The following is a 24,025-nucleotide window of genomic DNA, read 5'->3' as shown; positions in this document are numbered from 1 at the left end:
TCAAATGTGTTTCACATTTTATTTTGTCTTTCCTAATCTTTATAGTCACCAATCTTAACATTTTCTTTTTTGCTATACTTAATTTATTAACTTGATGCTTCTTAACCACTCAAAAGTGTGTTCAAATCTGCTATGCATATTGATTCAAACATGATATTCTTACAAATTAGTTTGTGATTATGCATGGTGAGAAAGTATTAGGGAGAAGGGTTGGAAATTATCTACATATAATTCGTTTGCTTGCGAATTAAATTTTAGACTTATATATGATGTGCATTTCTGGTATGAAGACCTTGGAAACGTGTGAATGTGTACACACTTGACATAACATCATATTCATGCATTAAATTTTAGACTTATATATGATGTGCATTTCTGGTATGAAGACCTTGGAAATGTGTGAATGTGTACACACTTGACATAACATCATATTCATGCATTAAATTTTAGACTTATATATGATGTGCATTTCTGGTATGAAGACCTTGGAAATGTGTGAATGTGTACACACTTGACATGACATCATGTTCATGCATTAATAACTTCGTCTTTTGTTGGAAGCTTCATTCACGCGCTAGTTAGACCAAGTTTTCTTATCATGTTACTTGGGAGATGGCATAATGGGTTTGTTAGCCAATAATGTGTGGAAATAGTTGAGCTTCTCTCAAGTTTTAAGAGGTATATTTAAGCTTGTTTATTCAATTGGATAGCCTATCCATCACACCTATGCAACAATTGTTTGGAGGTCAAATAATGTGAGGTGCATCTTATGAAATAGCAAAATATTTGTAATATACAGTTTGTTCGTTCAGGTACATCTTATTGAGAATTTTCCCTTAGTTTTCAACCTCAAAATTAATCTACTTTTACCTTTAAACCTAAGAGCAAGATAAGATTTTTGAAATAGAAGATAATGTAATTTTTTAATAGAAAATTTTAGATCAAAGATGTGAATATTTTAAAATTAATTTAGCGTAAACATAGAACAGCTTGAAGATGAATGGTTTAAAAATGAAGGTAAAAAAAAAAAAAAAAAGGTGAAAAGGGGTATGTCATTAATTTGATAATACAGCTGGGGCATCTCAAATACTCATTAAAGTATAGGATTTTTAAATCAACAAAAAAAATGGAGGGGAACAAGCCATCAAAACATAAGGGGCTATCTTAAATAATTGTCAAACTTTAGGGGATATTTTAAAGCACCAGAAAAAACCTTGAAGGGGGGGTGCAATTGCCCACCCTGGGCCCTTCCTGGCCCCACCCCTGCACACGAGTTGCCAAAAGCCACAGGTAACACTCGGTCATCAAACCCACCCTAAGTCTTTTGATAATTTAAGTATCTTCATATTTTGATTATTCACCTGTTCCATCGTTAGCAAAAGTAGGTGTGGCAATATCAAATATGTTTTCTTAACCCATGGGCTTGGGGTCCATAATGAAAAATGCTTGGCTGAAATGGGTAGAAAATCACCAATCGAGATGCTAGCATATTGATATTGTCCATTTGTTTTGCTTAAACTCTGTATTCTAAGTTTCAAACCAGTGTTTTCTATGACCCCTATAAGTTTTCCGTAACCATATTAAGTTTACTTTCTTTTCAGTCTTGACTAGGACACTCATTTTATCCAAACCAAACCAGGGCCGCACAATTTTCAAATACATAGTAGAAATATCTAAATAGAAAGACATATTCCAACTATGGTTCGAAGTTTTCTTTCATTTCAGAATGTTAACGTAAAACACTTTCGTTCAACTAAAATCTTGACCCAAGAATATTCAATATTTTGCATTCAACATAAATAATCTTCTCATTCATTACAAGGTGGTCCCTCGAGTTCCTTGTCTGAGAGTTCATTTTTTCTTTAGGGGTACTTCTGTTCTACTTCCAAGAATTTTATTTATTAGAAAAAAAAATCGATACATTTTATTGATGTTTTGGATTGTTATACTTGAGCTAATAAGTTCAAAAAAAATTTTCCCCGAAATCGATTGCCTTGAAATAAGGTTTTAATTGTTTATTTCAACTGTTGTGATGAATAAGTGGTCATAAACCTACTAAAATGTGGATCACTCGATTTTCTCCCCATATATAAAATAAAAGTACTTAATATTGCTCCAAAAAGAAGAAAAAGAATTCATATTTATGGCCTTAGTAACTTCATATACCATATAAAATTACATCCACAGAGAATATAAAATGGGACTGACTAGTTGCACGCCATCGTTACAAATTGCTCTCCATCACTTTAAAATTCCCCTTTGCACTCCATTTGGATGATTACACTCGAAAAATAATAGTAAACATATTACACTCATTTTCTTCTTCTTCCTCAACCATGCCCACATAAATTATTGTTGGTTCAATCATTTTTGTATAGTCTAATCTATGTGCAAATATCACAAATCCCTTGTAATCATCATGTATTCAGATTGGTAAACTAAGGAAGGACTGGTTTAGGTGATTTTAAAGCTATCGTGAGGCTTACGAAACTTGTTGGAATCGATGTCAACACTTTGGACTATTCTATGATCAAGGAATTCCAAGAGATTAGATCCAAGCATAGGCTCTTATCAATTTATAAACAAAGCCTAACTAGAGATGGGAAGACCAATACATTCAATTGGTGCCAACGAGAATTTGAGTAAATTCAATCAAAAGAAAAATACAACATGAACATAGAAGAAGCCATGAGAACATGAATAATGAAGTGCAACTAGTGGGTTGAAATCAAAGTTGAAAAAACCATTAGTGGTGTGCAACTAGTGCGTCCCATATAAAATATGGGTATGTTGCATTGTATTAAGATATAAAGCTCATACTTTCATAAATTATTATTTGAAATAATAATTATAAAATTTATTTATGCTTAATTAAATATTATTGGAGTATATCATCTAGAGATCCCTCCTTAAAGCCATCATCACTGCTCATTCATCTCTCTTAAAAATCGTCCTTGTGAGTTCATTGTGATAATCTCTACAACAGAAAAAGTTTGTGCACCAAAGGAAGATTATCTTCCATATAAATGTTATCTACGATCAGTAAAATAAAATTTCAAATATCCTAAAAATAATAATAAAAGATGCACCAGCGTTAACAAATAGATCTAGGAATCATACGGTGGTAATCGAATCTATAAAATCCAAAATAAAAATTGTGTATCTTAGGCTACTGTTAAATTCATAATATTTTTTTCTTCTTCTTTCCTTATACCATGTTTACATGAAAATTCAAGTTTGATCAATGGTTAAGATTTCACTCGGCTCTCCTTCCCTCACATCTCCCTTGCTGGGAAATAACCTTTGTATATAGAGTAGAGAGTGGGGCAAAACTTTCTATTTGGATTAGATTTCATAAGAGAGCTGCTATTGGCATCCCATCTTTTACTTATTTCACCCCAATTAAAAAAAAAAAAAAAAGTGAATTGAAAGATTAGGAATAAGTAAAAGTTGGGGTGCTAATAGTAGCTCTCTCCCTCTACCGCTCTATATATGTGAGAGAGAGAGAGAGAGATTTCTACTTTTGAGGTTTGATATTTTATGAGGCTAATTCTAATTGTAAAGAACGGCTGAAATTATACTGTGTCGTGAGATGTCTAATATTCTTATTGGATTTGGACTTCAAAAGGGATCTTTTGTGTGTTCGTTTTTCCTTTTTGTTTTTTACTCTTGTCACGCTTTTGCACAACATATGGCTTAAAACGTTGATTAGGAACTTGAGCTAAAAGCTTTGTAATGTTTAAATAATATGTTTTAATATTTAATTGAAGTGTGATAAATAACTTAAGAAGTTCGTGTGCTAATAGCAACTCTCTTTCTCGATCCACGAAGAAAAAGGATTGGCTAAAACCTTTTTAATTCCCTAATTAATTTATTATTCAATTAAAGAATTCAAATTTTTTAGAAATACTATATCTTTTGACCCACATAAATTAAAATATTTAACAAACATGACTAGAAATACTGGAGTGTTCTTGCTCACTAGGAAAATTTTGCATGGGTTCAATTTTTCTATTGAGCTAAAATTTAAAAGGTTTTTATTCATATGAGTCGTGATAACTTGTCAATCTCCATCTATTTTAACCAAATTTTAATTGAACTGTTGAACATATCATGGTTTAAAATCTCATTTCGTTCCATTATTTTGATATTTAAAAAATCAAAACGTTACCAAATCATTGTCAAAATTAATTTCAACAATTAAAAACATCTTTTAGAATAGACCAAGGTCAAATGACACATCATTCTGTCGAAAACACAGGGCTAAGATATCTCAAATATTTACAAACCATAAGGGGAGCTCATCCACGGACCAATGTAGTTTTAGCTTGGTCCATGGCTTACCCACGAATCCTTGTTTTGTTTGCCTATACTTCTCTTAAAGATCATTTGGTTAGAAAATTTTGATGAGATGTGAGCACTTGAGGAAGTACCTCTCTAAATCCCATCATTAGCGCATTATTCCTCAAGAAGATCCCATCTTTTTTACTTCTATGCCCTTGTATTAAATTTCACATAATCTCCCCACCTAGGTTTTCTAGTAATTCTATAATTCTTCTAATCTTGATAACTTTGTCAACATTAACAACATTTCGAAAATATAAAAAAACTTTTGTAATTATTTGAGAATTTACCCAATAAAGGATTAGAGGTATAACGGAAAAATCCATAAAATTACTTATTTTATAGGTTTATAGTAAAACTGAAACATGGAAGAGACTTTACAAAAACTTCATACATTAAAGGCTGAGATATCACCTTATGATGAAATTAATCATTACATATTTTCCGGCTCTTTATTAAATTTTTAATCTAATTATCCTTTATTGAATAATAATGAAAATTAAAATTTTGAATTACTTTAAAAAATTTAATTTCTTAAATCTTAATTATATTAATTATCATCCATTATTATTTTTTATTTCTCATTGACTAAGATGAACACTGGTCGGACTTTGGATTGGGGTTTGATTAGTTAAGCAGAATTTTAGTTTGATCATCGATCCGGTTTTTAAAACATTGCCCAATAATGGTTGAGGTAAGTAATTGTTTGCTCACAGACTAACACCGTTTTGCATGTGACACTGATGACATAAGCAATAATAAGAGAGTTTTTCTCTCCTACCTAAGATAAAAAATCGAAATTTCTTGATAAGATCATCTTGTCGCATTCAAAAATATGATCCAATACAAAAGTGTTGTAGAGGATGAAATTCTATGAATTTCAAAAAAAAAAAAAAAAAAAAAGTTATTTTTCACCGTTGTATTTTAATTTTAAATTTAGGTGTTCGATAGCCATCCATTTTCAACACCATTGATCAAGCTCTAAAAAATTTGTTTTCTTTTATCAGGAGATTTTTCGTGAAATCTAGAGGTTGAGGTGTTTGATTGCTAATATGATAATCTATGTGGATCCCACAATACTTTTTAAGATTTAAAATTTAAAAATAAAAATACCTGGCAGTCAGGGGCGGAGCCAGGATTTTATTCATGTGGGGGCAACGTAAAAGTAGAAATTTTTTTGTGAGGGCAACAAAAATTGTAATTGTTTTGTATGGGGGCAACATAACAATGAAAATTTTTTTGTGAGGGCAACTAAGAGTATAAAACAAATTATAAGGGCAATAGTAACAGATTTTTTTATTTGTCATTATCATCTTTCACAATAGCTCATTACTCCAGAGAAGATTTGAATATTCTTATGGGGGCAAGTGCCACTATTGCCCCCACACTAAATCCGCCCCTGTGGCAGTGGATGTGCCGACAGGAATGAGAAATTTCCCTCTTATTACTTACGTCATCAATGCCACATGTCAAAACGGTGCTGTAAGTAAATTTACTCACAATGATGTGAGCAAAGAATCACTCCATTTAATCCTTTGATTCTTCTACTTCAATTGGTTTTTAAGTTTCCATCCAATTGAATTTCTCAACGTTTATACTTTTTTCAACTTGACCAAATCAGCATGCAATCTCTATAAATTAGAGGTTTTTTGTTTGTTCCAATTATGAAAAACAAGCTCTGGACCTTCAAATTCCAAATGCCTCTCCCAATATCTGTCGCGGTTACTAAATTTTCTCTATCAAAATTCCTCTTCATCTTCTTCTACTTCTTCATTCTTCTCTCCCATGGAGGGATCACAACAGCCCAAAACAACAACAAAATTATGAACATCGGGGCCATTATCGATGCTAATTCCCGTATCGGAAGAGAAGAGAAGGTAGCCATGGAAATTGGAATCCAAGAATTCAACAACCGCCGGTCGCGCAACAATTATGAATTAGTCCTCCATATAAGCGACTCTGGTGGAGATCCCCTGAAAGCAGCCTCTGAAGGTAACATTTCTACGTAAAAACTTTAGTTACACTTATCTTTAACATCTCTAATTATTCCTCCATTTTGTGTGGGTGCAGCTGATAATCTCATTAAAGATAAACAAGTTCGAGCAATTATCGGCATGGAGACATGGCAGGAGGCAGCTTTAGTTGCTGAAGTAGGAAATCGAGCACAAGTACCTGTGATTTCTTTTACTACACCCACTATTACTCCTCCCTTAATGTCTGTTCGATGGCCTTTCTTGGCTCGGATGGCTAGCAATGCTTCCCTCCAAATGAAATGTGTGGCTAACATTGTTGGCTATTATGGGTGGCCTAAAGTCATTGTAATCTATGAAGATGATGCTTATGGTGGTGATACAGGTTACAATCATATTATTTTTACATTTTTTTTTTTTTTTCGATCTATTATATTTCATAGAAATCATATTAGGGTTCCCATAATTTATCCAATAACAAATAAGAATTATTACCTTGACACAGGCATTGTCACACTTCTTTCAGACGCTCTTCGAGATGTTGGTACGGAGATTGAGTACTGGATTGCTCTTCCACCGTTTTCATCTCCTTCCGATCCAAAGACAATAATTCGAGAAGAACTAAAGAAGTTAAAGAGCAACCAATCCAGAGTCTTCATCGTTCACTCATCGATACAGTTAGCTACCCATTTGTTTATACAAGCCAAAGAAATGGATTTGATGAGAAAAGATTCTGTTTGGATAACTACAGACTCAATTACAAATGTCTTCGATGCCCTTAATTCATCGGTCATGTCTTCCATGGAAGGTGTTATAGGAATTAAATCCCATTTCTCGGAGACTACCCAATCTTTCCAAGACTTTACGATCAAATTCAGCAAAAAATTTCGATCAGAATATCTAGATGAAGATAGGTACGATCCAGGAATTTACGCGTTAAGGGCTTACGATACCATTTCTAGTGTTGCAAGAGCAATGGAGAGACTTACCAACAATATTATTACCCCAAAAACATTGTTAAAAAATATTTTGTCGAGTAATTTTAGTGGTTTAAGTAGTGAAATTCGATTCAAAAATGGTGAATTATCACAAAATCAGGTTTATCAGATTGTTAATGTGATCAAGAAGGGATACATGGAGCTCAAATTATGGTCAATAGAATTGGGGTTTTGGGGAGGGAAAGGTGGGACCATGGAAGCATTGGGTAGAGTAGTGAATTGGCCAGAGGGCCTACTAGAGAGGCCCCCACGAAGATCGTTGATGCCTAGGGATTCAGAAAAGTTGAAGATTGGTATACCAAGAAGTCCCTTATTTAAGAATTTTGTGACGGTGAAAGAGGGAGAGAAACCCACAGGTTTCTGCATTGATATCTTCATAGAGGCTTTAAAACATCTCGGCTGTAATTTATCACCCGAGTTCCTGGCCTTCAATGGCACGTACGATGAACTAGTGGATCAGGTCCGTAATGAGGTGAGGATCATCAATCCTTAAACACTTGTTTTTAGTTTTTCTTTCTCTAAATCATGGTTTCAATAATCATCCAATACCAAGATGGCTCGGGTGATGGGTGAGTCCTTTTGGATTCTTGATATCATTCGTGAACGAGATGAGATGATCGAAACATCCATCATAGAATCTTTCATGAACAAAAAATGAGTCAACATCAAAATTCGAGGTTGAAAACCACGTTTAATTTAAACTCCACGATTGTTTCATTTGTTTCTTTTACATGGCTCACAATTAAACTTTTCTTTCTTGACTAGACCTATAGAGAATTTTCGGAATGATTATAGTTTTTTTAAAATTAGATGATTTGATTGAATAAGTGGACTCGGTTAATTTGGATATTTTTTTTATAGCATAATTTGACTTGTCTTACTTGAAGACTTAGGACTTGAAAAATATTAGTTGAGTTGTAATATGTAATTATTATTTTATAGAAACCGTCATTTAACTCACTAGTATAACAATGACCCCTTGATCACGTTAGATTCTGATTCTAGATTTTAATTTTGAATTATCAATATAAAAACTGATTTTCATATTTTTAAATCTCGTTAACTACATGATTGGGATATTTACGAAAAAGTGATCAACTTTGACGAATTTACGATTCCCGACCCACTGTTCATTTTAATTACCAAAACGTGAATGATAAAGAGGTTTTTAAAGAATTCGGGGCAAGCGTCCCCATTATAAATCCGCCCTTGTGACTAGGCTCTCAATTCCCATCTATTTAAGAGGGATGACGTCCTGATAAGATTTTAAGTCAATTGACCATAAAGACAGATTGAGACATAGGATTTTGATTTGAAGTGATCTCCATCAATCACTAGAATCTTAAGATTATATCCAATTAAATGCATGCGGATCTAAAATGATTCACGCGTATTGGAGATTTCACAAGTGATTTACAAGGTAATATTATTCTTGGTTAATCCGCTTCAATGGCACAAGGTTCGCCCATTAAACTTAATTATTAGAGAGCATGTTTTAGGTTCTTGAGATGCATGTATCGATTTTTTGTAAATCATTTTGATGGAGTTAGAAGTTTTGGAATGGGCTGATTTTTGGTGATGATGATCTCCTCACCGTAGAGATCATCCTCACCAAAAATCAGCCAATTCCAAAACTTCTAACCCATGTTTTGAAAAATGTTTGGTGCTGAACATTTCCCTATATATATACATATATGGGGGCAGTTCAAGGGACATATGTAAAAACAAAGGTTTTTCAAAATATGGGTTAGAGGTTTTGGATTGAGCTGATTTTTTGCAAGGATGGTCACTATGATGAGAAGATCATCTTCACAAAAAATCAGCTCAATCTGAAACTTCTAAATCCATCAAAAGTGATTTACAAATTATTGACAAAACTTGACAAAAAATCGACGATCCACATTCTAAATCACTTTTAATGGGGTTAGAAGTTTCAGATTGGACTGATTTTTTTTTCGGATGATCTTCCCATCATAGAGATCATCTTAAAAAAAAAAAAATAGCTCAATCCGAAACTTCTAACCTATATTTTGAAACTTTACTAATATTACATTGTTTTTACATATGTCCCTTGATCCTGACCACACACACACACACACACACACACACATATATATATATATATAGGGAAATGTTCAGCACCCTAAGTTTTACCACACATTTTAACAAACGTTTTTTGTCCTACATGGGTTATAAGTTTTGGAATGAGCTGATTTTTGGTGAGGATGATCTCTATGATTAGAAGATCATTCTCCCTAAAAATCAGCCCATTCCGAAATGTTTAGCCCCATGTTTACACGTTGAAAAATCCTGGACCGTCCCTTTTTTGTAAACCATTTTTGATGGGGTTAGAAGTTTTAGAATGAGCTGATTTTTGGTGAGGATGATCTCCTCAACATAGAGATCATCCTCACCAAAAATCAGCCCATTCCAAAACTTCTAACCCATGTAAGACAAAACACGTTTGTTAAAGTGTGTGGTAAAACTTAGGGTGCTGAACGGGACCCATATATATATATATATATATATATGGGTGGGGTTCCTACGACCCCCGTTACGACTCACATTGCGACACACCATTTGTCTTATATGGGAAAAAATGTTTGGAATGGGCTGATTTTTTGTGAGGATGATCTCTGTGATGAGGGGATCATCCTGGCAAAAAATCATCCCATTTCAAAACCCCATCAAAATTGATTTACAAAAATTGGACGGTTTAAAAATTTTCAACTTGTAAACATGGCGCTAGAAGTTTTATGATGAGCTGATTTTTGGCAAGGATGATTTCCTCACCATAGACATCATCCTCACAAAAAATCAGCCCATTTCAAACATTTTTTCCCATATAAGACAAAACGGTGTGTCGCAATGTGAGTCGTAATGGGGGTCTACGAAACCCGACCCTATATATATAGGGTGGCGTTCAAGGGCCAACTTTTTGGCAAAACATTTTTCAAAACATGAGTTAGAGATTTTGGAATGGGCTGATTTTTAGTGAGGATGATCTCTACGGTGAGGAGATCATCATCACCAAAAATCAGCCCATTCCGAAACTTCTAACCCCATCAAAAACAGTTTACAAAAAATGGACGGTCCACGATTTTTCAGCTTGTAAACATGGGTTAGAAGTTTTGGAATGGGCTGATTTTTGGTGAGGATGATCTCTAAACTTCTAACTCATGTTTTGAAAAATGTTTTGCCAAAAAGTTGGCCCTTGAACGTGACCCATGTAGGACAAAACATGTTGGGCAAATTATTGGGTAAATGGTTGGGTGCTGAACGGGACCTATAAAGTTCTTGCTTCTCATTTTTTTAGATTTCCAAGTCTGAATGTAGAAGAATCATTTTTATAATCTGGAACTAATGTAACATCAGATTCTAAAAATTGGATTAAGGCAAGAATTAATCGAATTCTAGATTCCAAAACAAACACCCTTCTAGTCAAATCAACTCGAAAGTCGGTCAATCCAGTTGAGTTTTAATAGTGTAATTTCCTGTATTTCACAAAATTAAATGTTATTTTGTTAGATTGGAGTGTTAAAAAGAAGCTCATTTGACTTTAGAAGGATAACCTTATCTTGGGTAAGGGATCAAATGACGGTCAATTTACCCATAATTTATACTTACCACTGTTTGGGTCAAAATTGATTGTAGATATACGATGGGGTGGTGGGCGATGTGACGATCCTAGCCAAGCGGTTTGACGGCGTGGAATTCACTCAGCCTTATACTGAGTCAGGATTATCGATGATCACCCCAGTGAAATCTTCTCAAAAGGCATGGTTGTTCTGGAAGCCCTTCACCACGGGAACGTGGTTAGTGACAGGGGCTGTCTTGATGTACACAATGTTCATAGTCTGGTTCTTGGAACATAGATCCAATCCAGAATTTAGAGGCCCATGGACGAGTCAACTCGGTACCGCATTGTCGTTCACCTTCTCCACTATCTTCTTTGCACACAGTAAGTTATTTAAATTTCTAGTATAATGACACATTATTATGTTTAATCAAGAAAATACCAAGTTCTGATGGCATTGAGGCCCATGTGTTTACACAATCAGAAAAGGAAAATGCTGGAATGACAAAAACGGGGACAGAAAGGTGACAAAAATGATGTGGTGGCACACACACAACCGTAGATGCTTTTTACTTGTATCTTGTGGAAAAGCATCTATGGTAATGTGCATGACACCACAAGATTTTGTCACAGTTTGTGTCACCCCAGCATGACTCATCAGAAAATTTTGTCTTAGGATCTATCAAATTCAATGAAAAAGTTATATTGCCACACCAAACAATTAAATTAAATACTTTCTTTTTCTAAGGATAACCATCTTATTTTCTTATTATTTGCTCCATTTTTTTCCATTTCTTCTCAAAAAAATCTTTTTGATTTAGATTTCAGCTAAGGAGAGTGGTAATACCATAGACTTGAGATCAAAACCCTATCTTCACCCTCATATATTCTTTTATAAATAATAGATGGTGGCATTTTTCAAACGCCAATGTTTCAAAGGGGAGGTTTTTTTTTTATTATCGGTGAGCTGGGGCTATAAAATTCAGTCCCCACCCTATTTTATTGAGAGGCTAAAGCCGATAGAAATTACAAAGAAGATCTGCTGAAATATAGAGCACAACTCAGCAGAGTAAGAAGAGTTATCCAAAAGAATCAATCAACAGAATAAAAGGGCACGTTTTCTAGCTAACCAATCAACAGTTCTATTAGATTCTCGCCAAGCGAACTCAAAACTAATATCCATGAAGTTGTGTCTTAAAGCTTGAATTAGACCAAGGAGGGTAATGTGTTTCTAGGAAGTATTCCAAGACGCTGAAATAGAGTCTTGAGTTTACCATTACTTTAGTGAATCCTTGTTGATGCAAAACCGAAAGACCTTGAAAAGTGGCCTCTAACTCAATAGTTGTAATTTCAACATACTGAGACTTTACCCATACCATAAATGCAGATGTTGCCAAGGTTATCCCTCGCAACAAACCCATATCCAAGCCCATTGGAAGATAAAGATCCATCGGTATTCAGCTTTATAACACCAGAGCTTGGAGGAATCCTTTTGATATTAACCTGATCTTTGCGAGTGAAATAGACCTTACAACCCCACGCCTCTAACAAATTCCTGATAAATTTGAGGGTTGAACTCAAAATCAATAGGCAATGAGTGGAGAGGCCCAAGAGCTTATAAGGAAAGAAACAAGGCAATTTGTGTCCGATGTGGAACTAAACTCAACACGCCCCCGGATGTGTGGGTTGGACTAGGCCAAAGCACTTGGAGATATGAACTGAGTGACATGGAAGAGAGAAAGACCCGTTCTGATACCATGATAAATTTAAGGGTCCAACTCAAAATCAATTGACAATGAATGGAGAGGCCCAAGAGTTTATAAGGAGAGAGACAAGGTAATTTCTATATGATGTGGGACTAAACTCAACAGGATCTTGCAAAATGAATAACATCCAGATGTTGTAAAAAATGGTTGTCCCCCCATCTTGATATATATAATCCAAGTCTAGTCTATCCACCAAGCAAAATATATATATACGAGTTGGGATTAGGTGACAATCCTTATTTCATAATCCATGTTGACAATCCTTTGTCTTATAGGGTTATGAAATGTGCTGAATTTTTTGTGAGAATGATCTCTATGGTAAAAAGATCATCCTCATAGAAAATCAGCTCATTCTGAAACTTCTAACCCCATCAAAACTTGTTTACAATTTAACGGTAAATGTTAACGGTCAAGAATTCTTCAACTTATGAACCACTTTTGAATGGACTGATTTTTGTGATGATTTTCTTACCGTAGTTATCATCCTCACAAAGAATCAACACATTTCAAAACTTCTAACCCCATCAAAAGTTTTTTACAATTTAACAATGGTCAATGATCATTCAACTTAGAAACCATTATTTATGGGTTTAGAAGTTTTAGAATGAATTTTTGTGAGGATAATCTTCTTACTATAGATATCATCTCACAAAAAATCAGCACATTTAAAAACTTCTAACCCCATAAGAGAAAGGATTGTCACCAGATCCACTATATATATGGGAGCCGTTCGGGTGCCAACTATTTGGCCAACAAGTTTTTGCTTACATGGGTTGGAAGTCTTGGAATGGGCTGATTTTTGGTGAAGACGATCTCTATGATGAGAAGACCAACCTCACAAAAAATCAGCCCATTCCGAAACTTCTAACCTCGGCCCATAAAAAATGGTTTACAAATAATGGACAGTTCATAATTCATTAACTCATAAACATGAGATTAGAAATTTCGGAATGGGCTGATTTATGGTGAGGATTATCTCCTCATCATAGAGACCATCTTCACTAAAACCAATTCATTACGTAACTTCTAACCCATGTAGGACAAAAAGTGTTGGCCAAATAGTTGGTGTGTGTGTGTATATATATATAGGGTCTTGTTCAACACCCTACGCTTTACCCTACACTTTACCCTACGTGTTTTGTCCTACATGGGTTAGAAGTTTTGGAATAGGCTGATTTTTGGTGAGGATGATCTCCTCACCAAAAATCAGCCTATTCCAAAACTTCTAACCTCATAAAAAATGGTTTACAAAAAATGGACGGTCCACGATTTTTCAACTTGTAAACATGGGGCTAGAAATTTCGGAATGAGTTGATTTTTGGTGAGGAAGATCTTCTAACCGTAGAGATCATCCTCACCAAAAATCAGCACATTCCAAAACTTCTAACCCATGTAGGACAAAACATGTTGGGTAAATGGTTGGGTGCTGAACATTTCCCATATATATATATATGAGGGTGGTTCAGCAATCCTAAAGTTTGCCAAACATTTTGCCAAACATTTTCCAAAACATCAGCTAGAAGCTTTGGAATGAGTTGATTTTTTGTGAGGATGATCTCTATGATGAGGAGATCATCCTCACCAAAAATCAGCTTATTCCAAAACTTCTAACCCCATCAAAACTGATTTATAAAAATTTGACGGTTCATGATTCTTCAACTTGTAAACTAGGGTTAGAAGTTTCAAAATGAGCTGATTTTTGGTGAGGATGATCTCTTCACCGTAGAGATCATCCTCACCAAAAATCAGCCCATTCCAAAACCTCTAACCCATGTTTTGAAAAATGTTTTGCCAAAATGTTTGATGCTGAACATTTCCCTATATATATATATATATATATATATATATATATTATATATATATATATATATATATATAATATATATATATATATATAGATATATATAATTTATTTACCACACTGCTAGATGCCGTGGTATCTTGTAAAATGGATGGCACCCAGACCTTGTAAAAAATCATTGAAACAAATAATTATCCCCCCATCTTGACATATAATTCAAGTCCAGTATATCCACCAAGAAAAAAAAAGAAATAAATTTAGAGAGCTACTATTGCCACACCAACTTTTACTAACACCATACCAATTCCTATGTAAATCACCAAAGAATTGCACACAATTGGCGTAGCGCTAGTAAAAGTTGGTGTGGCAATAATAGCTCTCCAAATTTATCAGTTTACTATTAATGTAACTACTTGCTCCTTACCTTTGTTTTGGTTTTTACAATTCTTTTGGTGTGTCTATATTCTTATTTGGCATGCCATATACAATTTCATTTCTCATGTGTATATAAAATAGTTGGTATAGCAATATAAATCCCCGAAGGCCCATTTATGGGCCCAAGCAATTAATGAACGCCCCTTAGCTCAAAGGTTAAGAGTTGATATATCAATTCATGTTAATTACAGGGGAGACACTTCGTAACAACTTCACTCGAATAGTGGTTCTTATGTGGTTCTTGGTCGTTTTCGTCGTGACTTCAAGTTACACAGCCAATCTCACCTCCATGCTCACAGTTACGCAACTCAAGCCAACTGTGACTGATATCGAGTCACTAAGAAAGAACAATGACAAAGTTGGGTGCGATGGAGCCTCGTTCGTGAGTAAATACTTAGAAGAAGTTTATCACTTTGAACGAGACAACATAAAAAATATCAAAAGTGTAGAGAATTATATAGAAGAGTTCAGAAATGGAAGAATCAAGGCCGCATTCATCGAACTCCCCTATCAAAAAGTGTTCCTCTCCGAGCACAAGGGATACATGGTTGCTGGGCCAAAAACTAAATTTGCAGGCTTGGGCTTTGTAAGTAGTCACCAAAGCTATTAAAGTAAATTACTTGATATGTTTATGAGAAACCAAAGACAACAAAAAATCTAGGGCTGCAACTTGGGCGGGCTAACCTGAACCTAATCCAGGCTCAACCCAATTGATGGGTTAGCATGGGTTGGGTTATATGGAAAATGAGTTGAGCCTAGGTTAGGAAATCTGAGCCCAAATTGAATTCGGGTTGAGGCTCCTGATAACCAACTCCACCCGAACCCGATGCTATATATTTATATATAAATATGTTATTTATTTAAAAAAAAAAAATTATTTATCTTTTGCTAAATATATTTGTCAAATTAAGGGAAAAATTTATAATATGAAAATTAATGGATTTAGAGGTTGTGTGCAAATTTATTTATTATTGATTTTTTTTTATATATTGTATTTATTTTTTAAGATATAAAATAAAATTTATTTGTTGATGAAAATGAAATTAGACTTGATTAATGAGCCCAACCCGTCCAAAATTACCTAACTTGGGCTAATCTGAGCTCAACTCGATTTTAAAAACTCAATCTCGAGTTGAGCTTAGTTTAATGAGCTCTAACCCGATGGTTAGATTGAGTTGAGCTTGTGTTGAGGGTTCTACACCTTGGATTGAGCCTAGGTTGATGCTCCAATCTGCCCAATCCGCCCAGGTTGCAGCCCTACAAAACACTAAATAGCTTGGGTTAATGAGCTCTAACCCAAAGGCCGGATTGAGTTGAGTTCGGGTTGAGAGTTCTACAACTTGGGTTGAGCCTCCAACCTGTCCAACCCGCCCAGGTTGCAGCCCTACATAACACTAAATATTGAGACCCATTAATTATCCCAAAATTTAAATATTGCATTTAACCATGCATGGCTCATTGAGTTCTTGATGGGCACATGATTTTAAAACATCCAATTTGGCTCAACCCACTCGATGGGTACTAGGTAAGTTTTCTTGGTCCAAAACCGGTTCAAGTAGTTGTTTAGTTTTGAAACTCAGCTGAGTTTATGAATTTGGATTGGAGCTGAGTTTATGAATTTGGATTGGTTTTGGTATACTCTCACCTACATGTATATATGGTAGATGCTAACCTTCAAGACTCAAACATTAGGCCATTTTTATTTTATTTTTTGGCCGGGGAGATAATTAATGGCTAATAATTAATGAATAATGATGAATGCACTCGGTCTTGGTATATGTGACTGACGTAGCAAGGACACAAACCTGCACATCTTTTTCTTATGTGTCCCGATGAAAACGATCTATGATTTTGTGCCCTTGCCACGGCAGCTGCATACCTAACCGCATACCAAGATTGGGTGCATTCATCACGACTCGTAATTAATAGGTGAAGATAGATTTTGAATCCAGGTCATTGTATCAACGCTTGTAGAGTTCAACTAACTTATCAAGTTAGCATATTCATTAACATGCTTGGTGTGACAAACATCCATCATCATCAAAGACTTATCTCAAAAAAGAAAATAAAAATATTTTTAGTGAAAAAGATTCATATGAGGAGAATGGTTTTAAATCTCGTCCGAGACCGTGACGACTCATCCGATATGTCTCGGTATCATCCACCAACGAGACGGATAGATAAGTCAATGTATCCTACGAGATTTAAAACCCAAGTTCAGCTTTTTCATTGTTGAACGAGACGTCTCAAATGTATCGGAAAACTCATCGGAGATGACTCAGTCTCATTCACAAACGAGATATCAAAACAAGTTTTAAAACCATGACGAGGAGATGACAAAGATTTAACCATATCTTCTGTTCTTCTCTTTCAGGTATTTCGAAAAGGTTTTCCCCTTGCAAAAAACATCTCCAAAGCCATTTTAAACCTTTCTGAAGATGGTATCATAACCAAGTTGGAGAAAAAATGGTTCAGGTTTGATCCATGGTCCGAGGGTTCAACCTCTGAGAATCAAAGGTTAGGCCTCGACAACTTCTGGGGTCTCTTCGTCCTAACGGTAGGAACATCTACCATTGTATTTCTGCTATATCTTGTTCAACTATTCAAGAATTTTCGACGCCATGGAGAAGCATACGTAAGTAATACATCACCGAAGGATGATAGCTTATGGAATCGATCTAAGAGAGCAGTGCACTACTTCAACAAAGGCAGAGTTTCGACTTCGGCAGAAGCGGTGGATGTGGATGGGATTTCTACAAGTGGGAAGCATGTAAGCGAGTATGATACCCCTAGGCATCCTCAGACATCTTCACCAGCTGAAATTGAAATGGCAGACGCATATGTTGCCCATTTGGATACTCATGCATGAGTTTTGAGTTTAGCTTCTTTTCTTGGGTATGGTAGGAGATGACATAGCTTTCCCTTGGATGACCAAGAGCAGCAACACCACCATTCCTCTAGTGCTTAATTTTTAGGTGTTTTATTATTTTTATTTATTATTATTATTATTTTGTATACTGTTCATTAATTGAAGCAGACAACATTAAATAGGAGTATTTTTTTTTTCTTCTTAATTTATAAATTGTAATTCTTAAATTTCAGATATTTAAAATAAATTTAGAATTGAACCAATAAAGAGAGTAGTCCTAAATGAAAAAAACAAACTCTAATATAAGAAATCTAATCCAATAGCTAATCAATATCCATCCTAATTTTGATAAAAGATGGATATGTGATTAATTTATTTAATGTCAACCCTAGATCTCATTAATTGGATTGTTGATTTTATTGAAATTATTTTGGTGGTCATCATCTGTCTATGAAGTTCATCATTGTTGCTTCATTATCATTTTTTTGAGTTTATGAATGGTCCATCGTTATCTCTTTCAAGAGAATGTGAGTTAGGATCATGTGTTTAGAAAAAAACAAGTCGTTTGAGACGTATGATAAGGATAAATAGAGGAATTTATAAGGCAGGGATGCATAAATTATAAAGGACTGACCAGAGTAAGTTAATATCTTTATTGAAGAAAGTAAAATACTAGTGAATGTAAAATAAGGTCTCGATAAACTGGGATTTTTTACAATAAAGAAGAAATGAATTGGTTTGATTCTCTTAATTGAATTACAATGAACCCTATGAGATTCATATAGAAATATTAAAAACAATCCTAGAAAGAAGCCAAGTCTAATATAAGAAACCAAATTTAATCTTTTTCTATCTTGTTCGTGAGAAAAGATGATTTGGCATTTCACAATGCACCTTATTCTATTGCATCCTATGATACTCTAATATAGTTAATGGGCAAGATTGGCTTTAGGATATAATCTTGGAGGCACCAGTTTGGGACCAAGAGCACAAATAAGATCCTTAGTCTAAATGGACGGTGGGCATGTCCTCCAAGCGAATAAAGCCTCACATACCAAATGATATTACGAGCACTTGCATCTCTCAAGTGTCCATACAATCTGACACTAATTAAGTAGATTGATTTTAATATTGTTGGGTTATGTCTTCTATTCTTGTATATGGAGAGTTGTTGTAGATTCAACCCGGATCTTTTGATGATCTATTAAATTCACCCCCGGACATAATATTGGGCCCATTTGAATTGATTTTTGGATCCGACCCGTTTAACTTCTTTGTAACCCTAAGTATATAAAGGGTAAGAGATGAAATCCTAAAGGGGTGTGAGAGATATACGAGAGGCAGAGAGAAATTGTAACCCAGTTATTCTTTGGTTAATATAGTGAAATCGTCGTTTTCGCCTGTGGACGTAGGTCGATGTTTTGATCGAACCACGTATATCTTGTGTCTTGTGAGATTCTTGTGTTCTCATTGATTTATACTTCGGATCTTAGGGTTCTTTCTAACAACTATATATATATATATATATATATATATATATATATATATATATATATATATATATATATATATATATATATATATAGGGTCACGTTCCTAAGACTCATATTGAGACTCACATTGCGACACACCGTTTTGTCTTATATGGGCAAAAATGTTTGGAATGAGCTGATTTTTTGTGAGGATGATCTCTGTGATGAGGGGATCATCCTGGCAAAAAATCATCCCATTCCAAAACTTCTAACCCCATCAAAATTGATTTACAAAAATTGGACGGTCTATAATTTTTCAACAAAAATTGGACGGTCTAGAAGTTTCATAATGAGCTGATTTTTGGCAAGGATGATCTCCTCACCATAGAGATCATCCTCACAAAAAATCAGCCCATTCCAAATATTTTTGCCCATATAAGACAAAACGGTGTGTCGCAATGTGAGTCCCAATATGAGTCTTAGGAATGCTGTTCATATATATATATATATATATATATATATATATATATATATGAACAGCATTCCTAGACTCATATTGGGACTCACATTGCGACACACCGTTTTGTCTTATATGGGCAAAAATATTTGGAATGGGCTGATTTTTTGTGAGGATGATCTCTATGGTGAGGAGATCATCCTTGCCAAAAATCAGCTCATTATGAAACTTCTAGACCGTCCAATTTTTGTTGAAAAATTATAGACCGTCCAATTTTTGTAAATCAATTTTGATGGGGTTAGAAGTTTTGGAATGGGATGATTTTTTGCCAGGATGATCCCCTCATCACAGAGATCATCCTCACAAAAAATCAGCTCATTCCAAACATTTTTGTATATATATATATATATATATATATATATATATATGGGTCACGTTCCTAAGACTCATATTGAGACTCACATTGCGACACAACCGTTTTGTCTTATATGGGCAAAAATGTTTGGAATGAGCTGATTTTTTGTGAGGATGATCTCTGTGATGAGGGGATCATCCTGGCAAAAAATCATCCCATTCCAAAACTTCTAACCCCATCAAAATTGATTTACAAAAATTGGACGGTCTATAATTTTTCAACAAAAATTGGACGGTCTAGAAGTTTCATAATGAGCTGATTTTTGGCAAGGATGATCTCCTCACCATAGAGATCATCCTCACAAAAAATCAGCCCATTCCAAATATTTTTGCCCATATAAGACAAAACGGTGTGTCGCAATGTGAGTCCCAATATGAGTCTTAGGAACGCTGTTCTATATATATATATATACACATAGCTTCCATGTAGAAAGGGTGGTACATGATATAAATGTTTAAGAATTTTGGAGAATTTTCTAACACAAGGTGAGATTAGAGAGAGACTATATTGGTTTATATAGAAGAGTACAAAATGTTGGCTTGGTTTCCATTATTACGAATAACCTTCCAATAAAATAAAAAATTACATATTACGCGTAGATAAATCATAACAAATCTTAACAGTTACAATCACCACGTCAAAGAGATAGTTATGCATCAATCTGTAGAATCTGTAGAGATAATTGTATCTAACTGTTGGATAGATTTGTGCCTATTCTCAAGGGATTGGAAACGTAGAGAATATCATGGATTGTTGTATCTAATTGTTGGATAAATTTGTGCTTATTCTCAAGGGATATATGTACAAACACTTCCTTTTATTGTTTCAGTCTCTCTTTGACCCTTCCAAGCTCTACTCACTATATTTAGATGGTGTATTGTAATGGGAATCGAAAAATGAGTGAGCTTGGGGACCAAAATGGAGTCATTTATAATCGAGGCTCTTTATCAAAGCTTCGGTACACGTTGCTGTTGTTCCACATTCCGAGGTGGTTGTTGGTGACGTTCCTCAACCAAAAGAAGATGTGGAGACAAGCTACCAAGTCGTAGGCCACAATTCTAGTCACTCCCTAGAATATAGGAGATTGACCAAATCGACGGTTGCTCAAGACATGTGTGCGTGCATGCTAACACAAAAGCCCTAGAATAGACGGTCTCTGTATTCCTCGTTAAATCCGATGGTGGATGAACTAACATTTTTCTACTTGGCCCACACTATTAATCTAATGTCTCATCTTAAATCCAACAATGACACCTATTAAGTAACAAATACTTGCATCATGATGATAAGTCCTTTAAATAATGAGTATTATTTTTCATATATTACAATGTATTTATTTTTTAATATTATACTTTACGTGGCAACAATTTCTTAATGAATAAACCCTATGTTTATTCTAATCCTACACAAATGAAGTTTTTCAAAATAAATTAAGATGCACATAAATATGAGAAAACATCACAATCATAAGAGTTTCATCAAATAACATTGTCCATACAATGAAAAACTACATAAGGAAACCAAGTCCCATATTTACTACATGATCCTTGAATTTCAACGGTGGCATTGCTTTTAGTCAAATGATCAAAGATCATCAATTCAGTGCTAATGTGCTTAAAGACCACTTTCTTTTCTTTAACATGTTCCCTCATGGCTAAATACTTAATATCGATATGTTTATTTCGACTCCCACTTTTATTATTCTTAATCATAAAAACAACAGTTGAATTGTCACAATACATTCTCAATGGCTGATAGATAGAATCTATAATTCTAAGCTCAGATATGAAACTCTTAAGTCATACACCATGCAAAGTAACCTCAAAACAATAAACAAATTCAGCTGCTATAGTGGAAGTGGCAGTCAAGGTCTGTTTGGCACTTCTCCATGATACAACTCCATCGACCATCAGAAAAATGTAACCTGATGTTGATTTGTGTGAATCAACACAACCAGTAAAGTCAGAATCTGAGTAGCTAAATATTTTCAGATTGTCCGTCCGTCTATACATAAACATATAGCTTTTAGTTCCTTAAAGGTATTTCATCACTTTCTTTGCAGCTCTCTAGTGGTCTAAACTTGGATCACTCTGATATCGTCTCAACATTCCCACAACAAATGCAATGTCAGGTCTTGTGTAGACCTGAACATACATTAGGCTTCTGACAGCAGAAGCATATTGAATGTTTTTCATTTGTTCCCTCTGAAAGTTGTTCTTCGGGCATTAGTTCAAATTGAGCCTATCCCTTCACAATGAGAGCAATATTTGGTGAACAATCCCTCATCCGAAATCTCTCTAAAACTTTATTGATATAAGTTTCTTGCGACAGACCCAAGATACCTCGAAATCTGTCTCTATGGATCTTATTGCCAATGACATAAGACGCCTCACCCATATCCTTCATATCAAAATTTTTAGAGAGGAATTGTTTCACCTCATGCAGCAAACCCTTATTGAAAAATTGTGATTTGTATTTATAGACACCCCATTTTTACATCTGACTAATTTGATAATTCGTCACCTGATTACCGTGAATTCCTAATGATAATCGCAAAGAACTCGAAGACTTGTGAGTACTATTCTTGATTCCTCCCAGTTCAATCTTTTCATCTCCCTAACTCGTTACGACTCAACATAGAAATTTACCCACGCTTAGGATCACTATACCTTATACTCGATTTAGCAAGCACGTACGCTTTAGGTTCGATACACAGTTCGATAACTTAGAGACCTCGCTACGTTAGGAAAATACGACTTTGAAACATAAAAATAATCATGTTGGGACCGAAAGAAATCTTACGTCCGAATTTGTAAAAATTCGCAAAACTCGACAAAATGACGAAAATACCCTTCATAAATTTTGGACCTCCGAAAAATCTCGAAAGTACCTCCATTGCACTTAAAATGTGATTTCAAGTTTAACGGGACTTAAATCGACGAAAACAGAAAATCTTACGAAAAATCAAAAAAATGACCAATATGCCCCTTAAGGTCCAACTTTGACCTAGAGACTCCAATTCTTAAGAAAACATGACAATTAAAATGTAATCCAAAAAATCAAACTCAAATTAAAAAAAATTAAACAATTAAAATTTAAAATCTAATAAAAATTAAATTCAAAATTAAACAATTAAAATTTAAACTAATAAAATAAAAAATCAAACGATTAAAATTAAAAATTAAATCCGATCAACCAACAAATCGAAATCAAAATAAAATTGACTAGGAAATTGAAATTAAAATCAAAGTCCTCCCGACCATTTAAATTGAAAGTGAAACTCAATCACAAATTTAAATCGATCGTCAAAAATAAAAATCAAAATCAAATGGTCAATTAAAATTAAAATTAAAAATCTATCCGACCAATTAAAATTTAAAATCAATTTAAATTTTAAATTAAAAATTAATCAATCCATTCAAACTTCAAAATAAAAATTAAAAAACAAATAATTAAAATCCAAATCGAAATTTAAAAAAATCAAATATCGATCAATGAAACTCAATGGACCAATCAAGTAAGACTTAAACAATGACCATCGTATTACGAGGAGCACGGGATAACCACCCTTATTATTTAAAGAAAGAAAAAAAAAAAAAAAAAAAGAAGGGAAAGAAAGAACGCAAACGTGTACAAAAGAAACAGAAAAAAATTAGTTTTGTTTTATAAAAAAAGGGACGTCTTCTTCTTTTCTTCCTCGGTCTTCTTCTTCGGCCTCACGATTCTCTCCCTCTCTCTCGATTCTCTCTCACGCACGACTCTCTCTCGGCACTCTTACTCTCTCTACTCTCTTCTCCCTCTCCACGTCCTCTTTTCCATTGGATTGCTGCACATTCAATAGCTCTGCATCAGTCCCCCCTCTCCACGTCCTCAACACAGCCACTGCTACACCTTCAACAGCCCTGCAACACGGCAATTTTA

General features: G+C 34.5%; 1 protein-coding gene across 1 annotated transcript; it reads left to right on the top strand.

The window, feature by feature from the left end:
- The first annotated feature begins 5,857 nt into the window (after positions 1-5,857).
- On the top strand, positions 5,858-17,882 carry LOC147387677 (glutamate receptor 2.7-like). Its single transcript, XM_086421303.1, has 6 exons — positions 5,858-6,336; positions 6,415-6,699; positions 6,820-7,784; positions 10,967-11,273; positions 15,083-15,477; positions 17,266-17,882. Exons 1-6 carry the CDS (start codon positions 6,009-6,011, stop codon positions 17,758-17,760), a joined length of 2,775 nt encoding a protein of 924 aa, XP_086277429.1. The 5' UTR covers positions 5,858-6,008; the 3' UTR covers positions 17,761-17,882.
- The last annotated feature ends 6,143 nt before the right edge of the window (positions 17,883-24,025 follow it).

This window comes from Akebia trifoliata, chromosome 13 (genome assembly GCF_017979445.1).
Source record: "Akebia trifoliata isolate Shusen 1 chromosome 13, ASM1797944v1, whole genome shotgun sequence".
Classification (NCBI taxonomy): Eukaryota; Viridiplantae; Streptophyta; class Magnoliopsida; order Ranunculales; family Lardizabalaceae; genus Akebia; species Akebia trifoliata.
Note: the sequence above shows the minus strand (reverse complement) of the source record. Positions and strands in the feature narration are given on the sequence as shown.

What these genes read in the sequence shown, in the direction of transcription:
- LOC147387677 (XM_086421303.1), top strand. Translation starts at nt 6,009, where the DNA reads ATGAAAAACAAGCTCTGGACCTTCAAATTCCAAATGCCTCTCCCAATA. An exon ending in TGCTTATGGTGGTGATACAG is followed by an intron (nt 6,700 to 6,819) that starts GTTACAATCATA and finishes ACCTTGACACAG; the next exon opens with GCATTGTCACACTTCTTTCA. An exon ending in CACTATCTTCTTTGCACACA is followed by an intron (nt 11,274 to 15,082) that starts GTAAGTTATTTA and finishes TGTTAATTACAG; the next exon opens with GGGAGACACTTCGTAACAAC.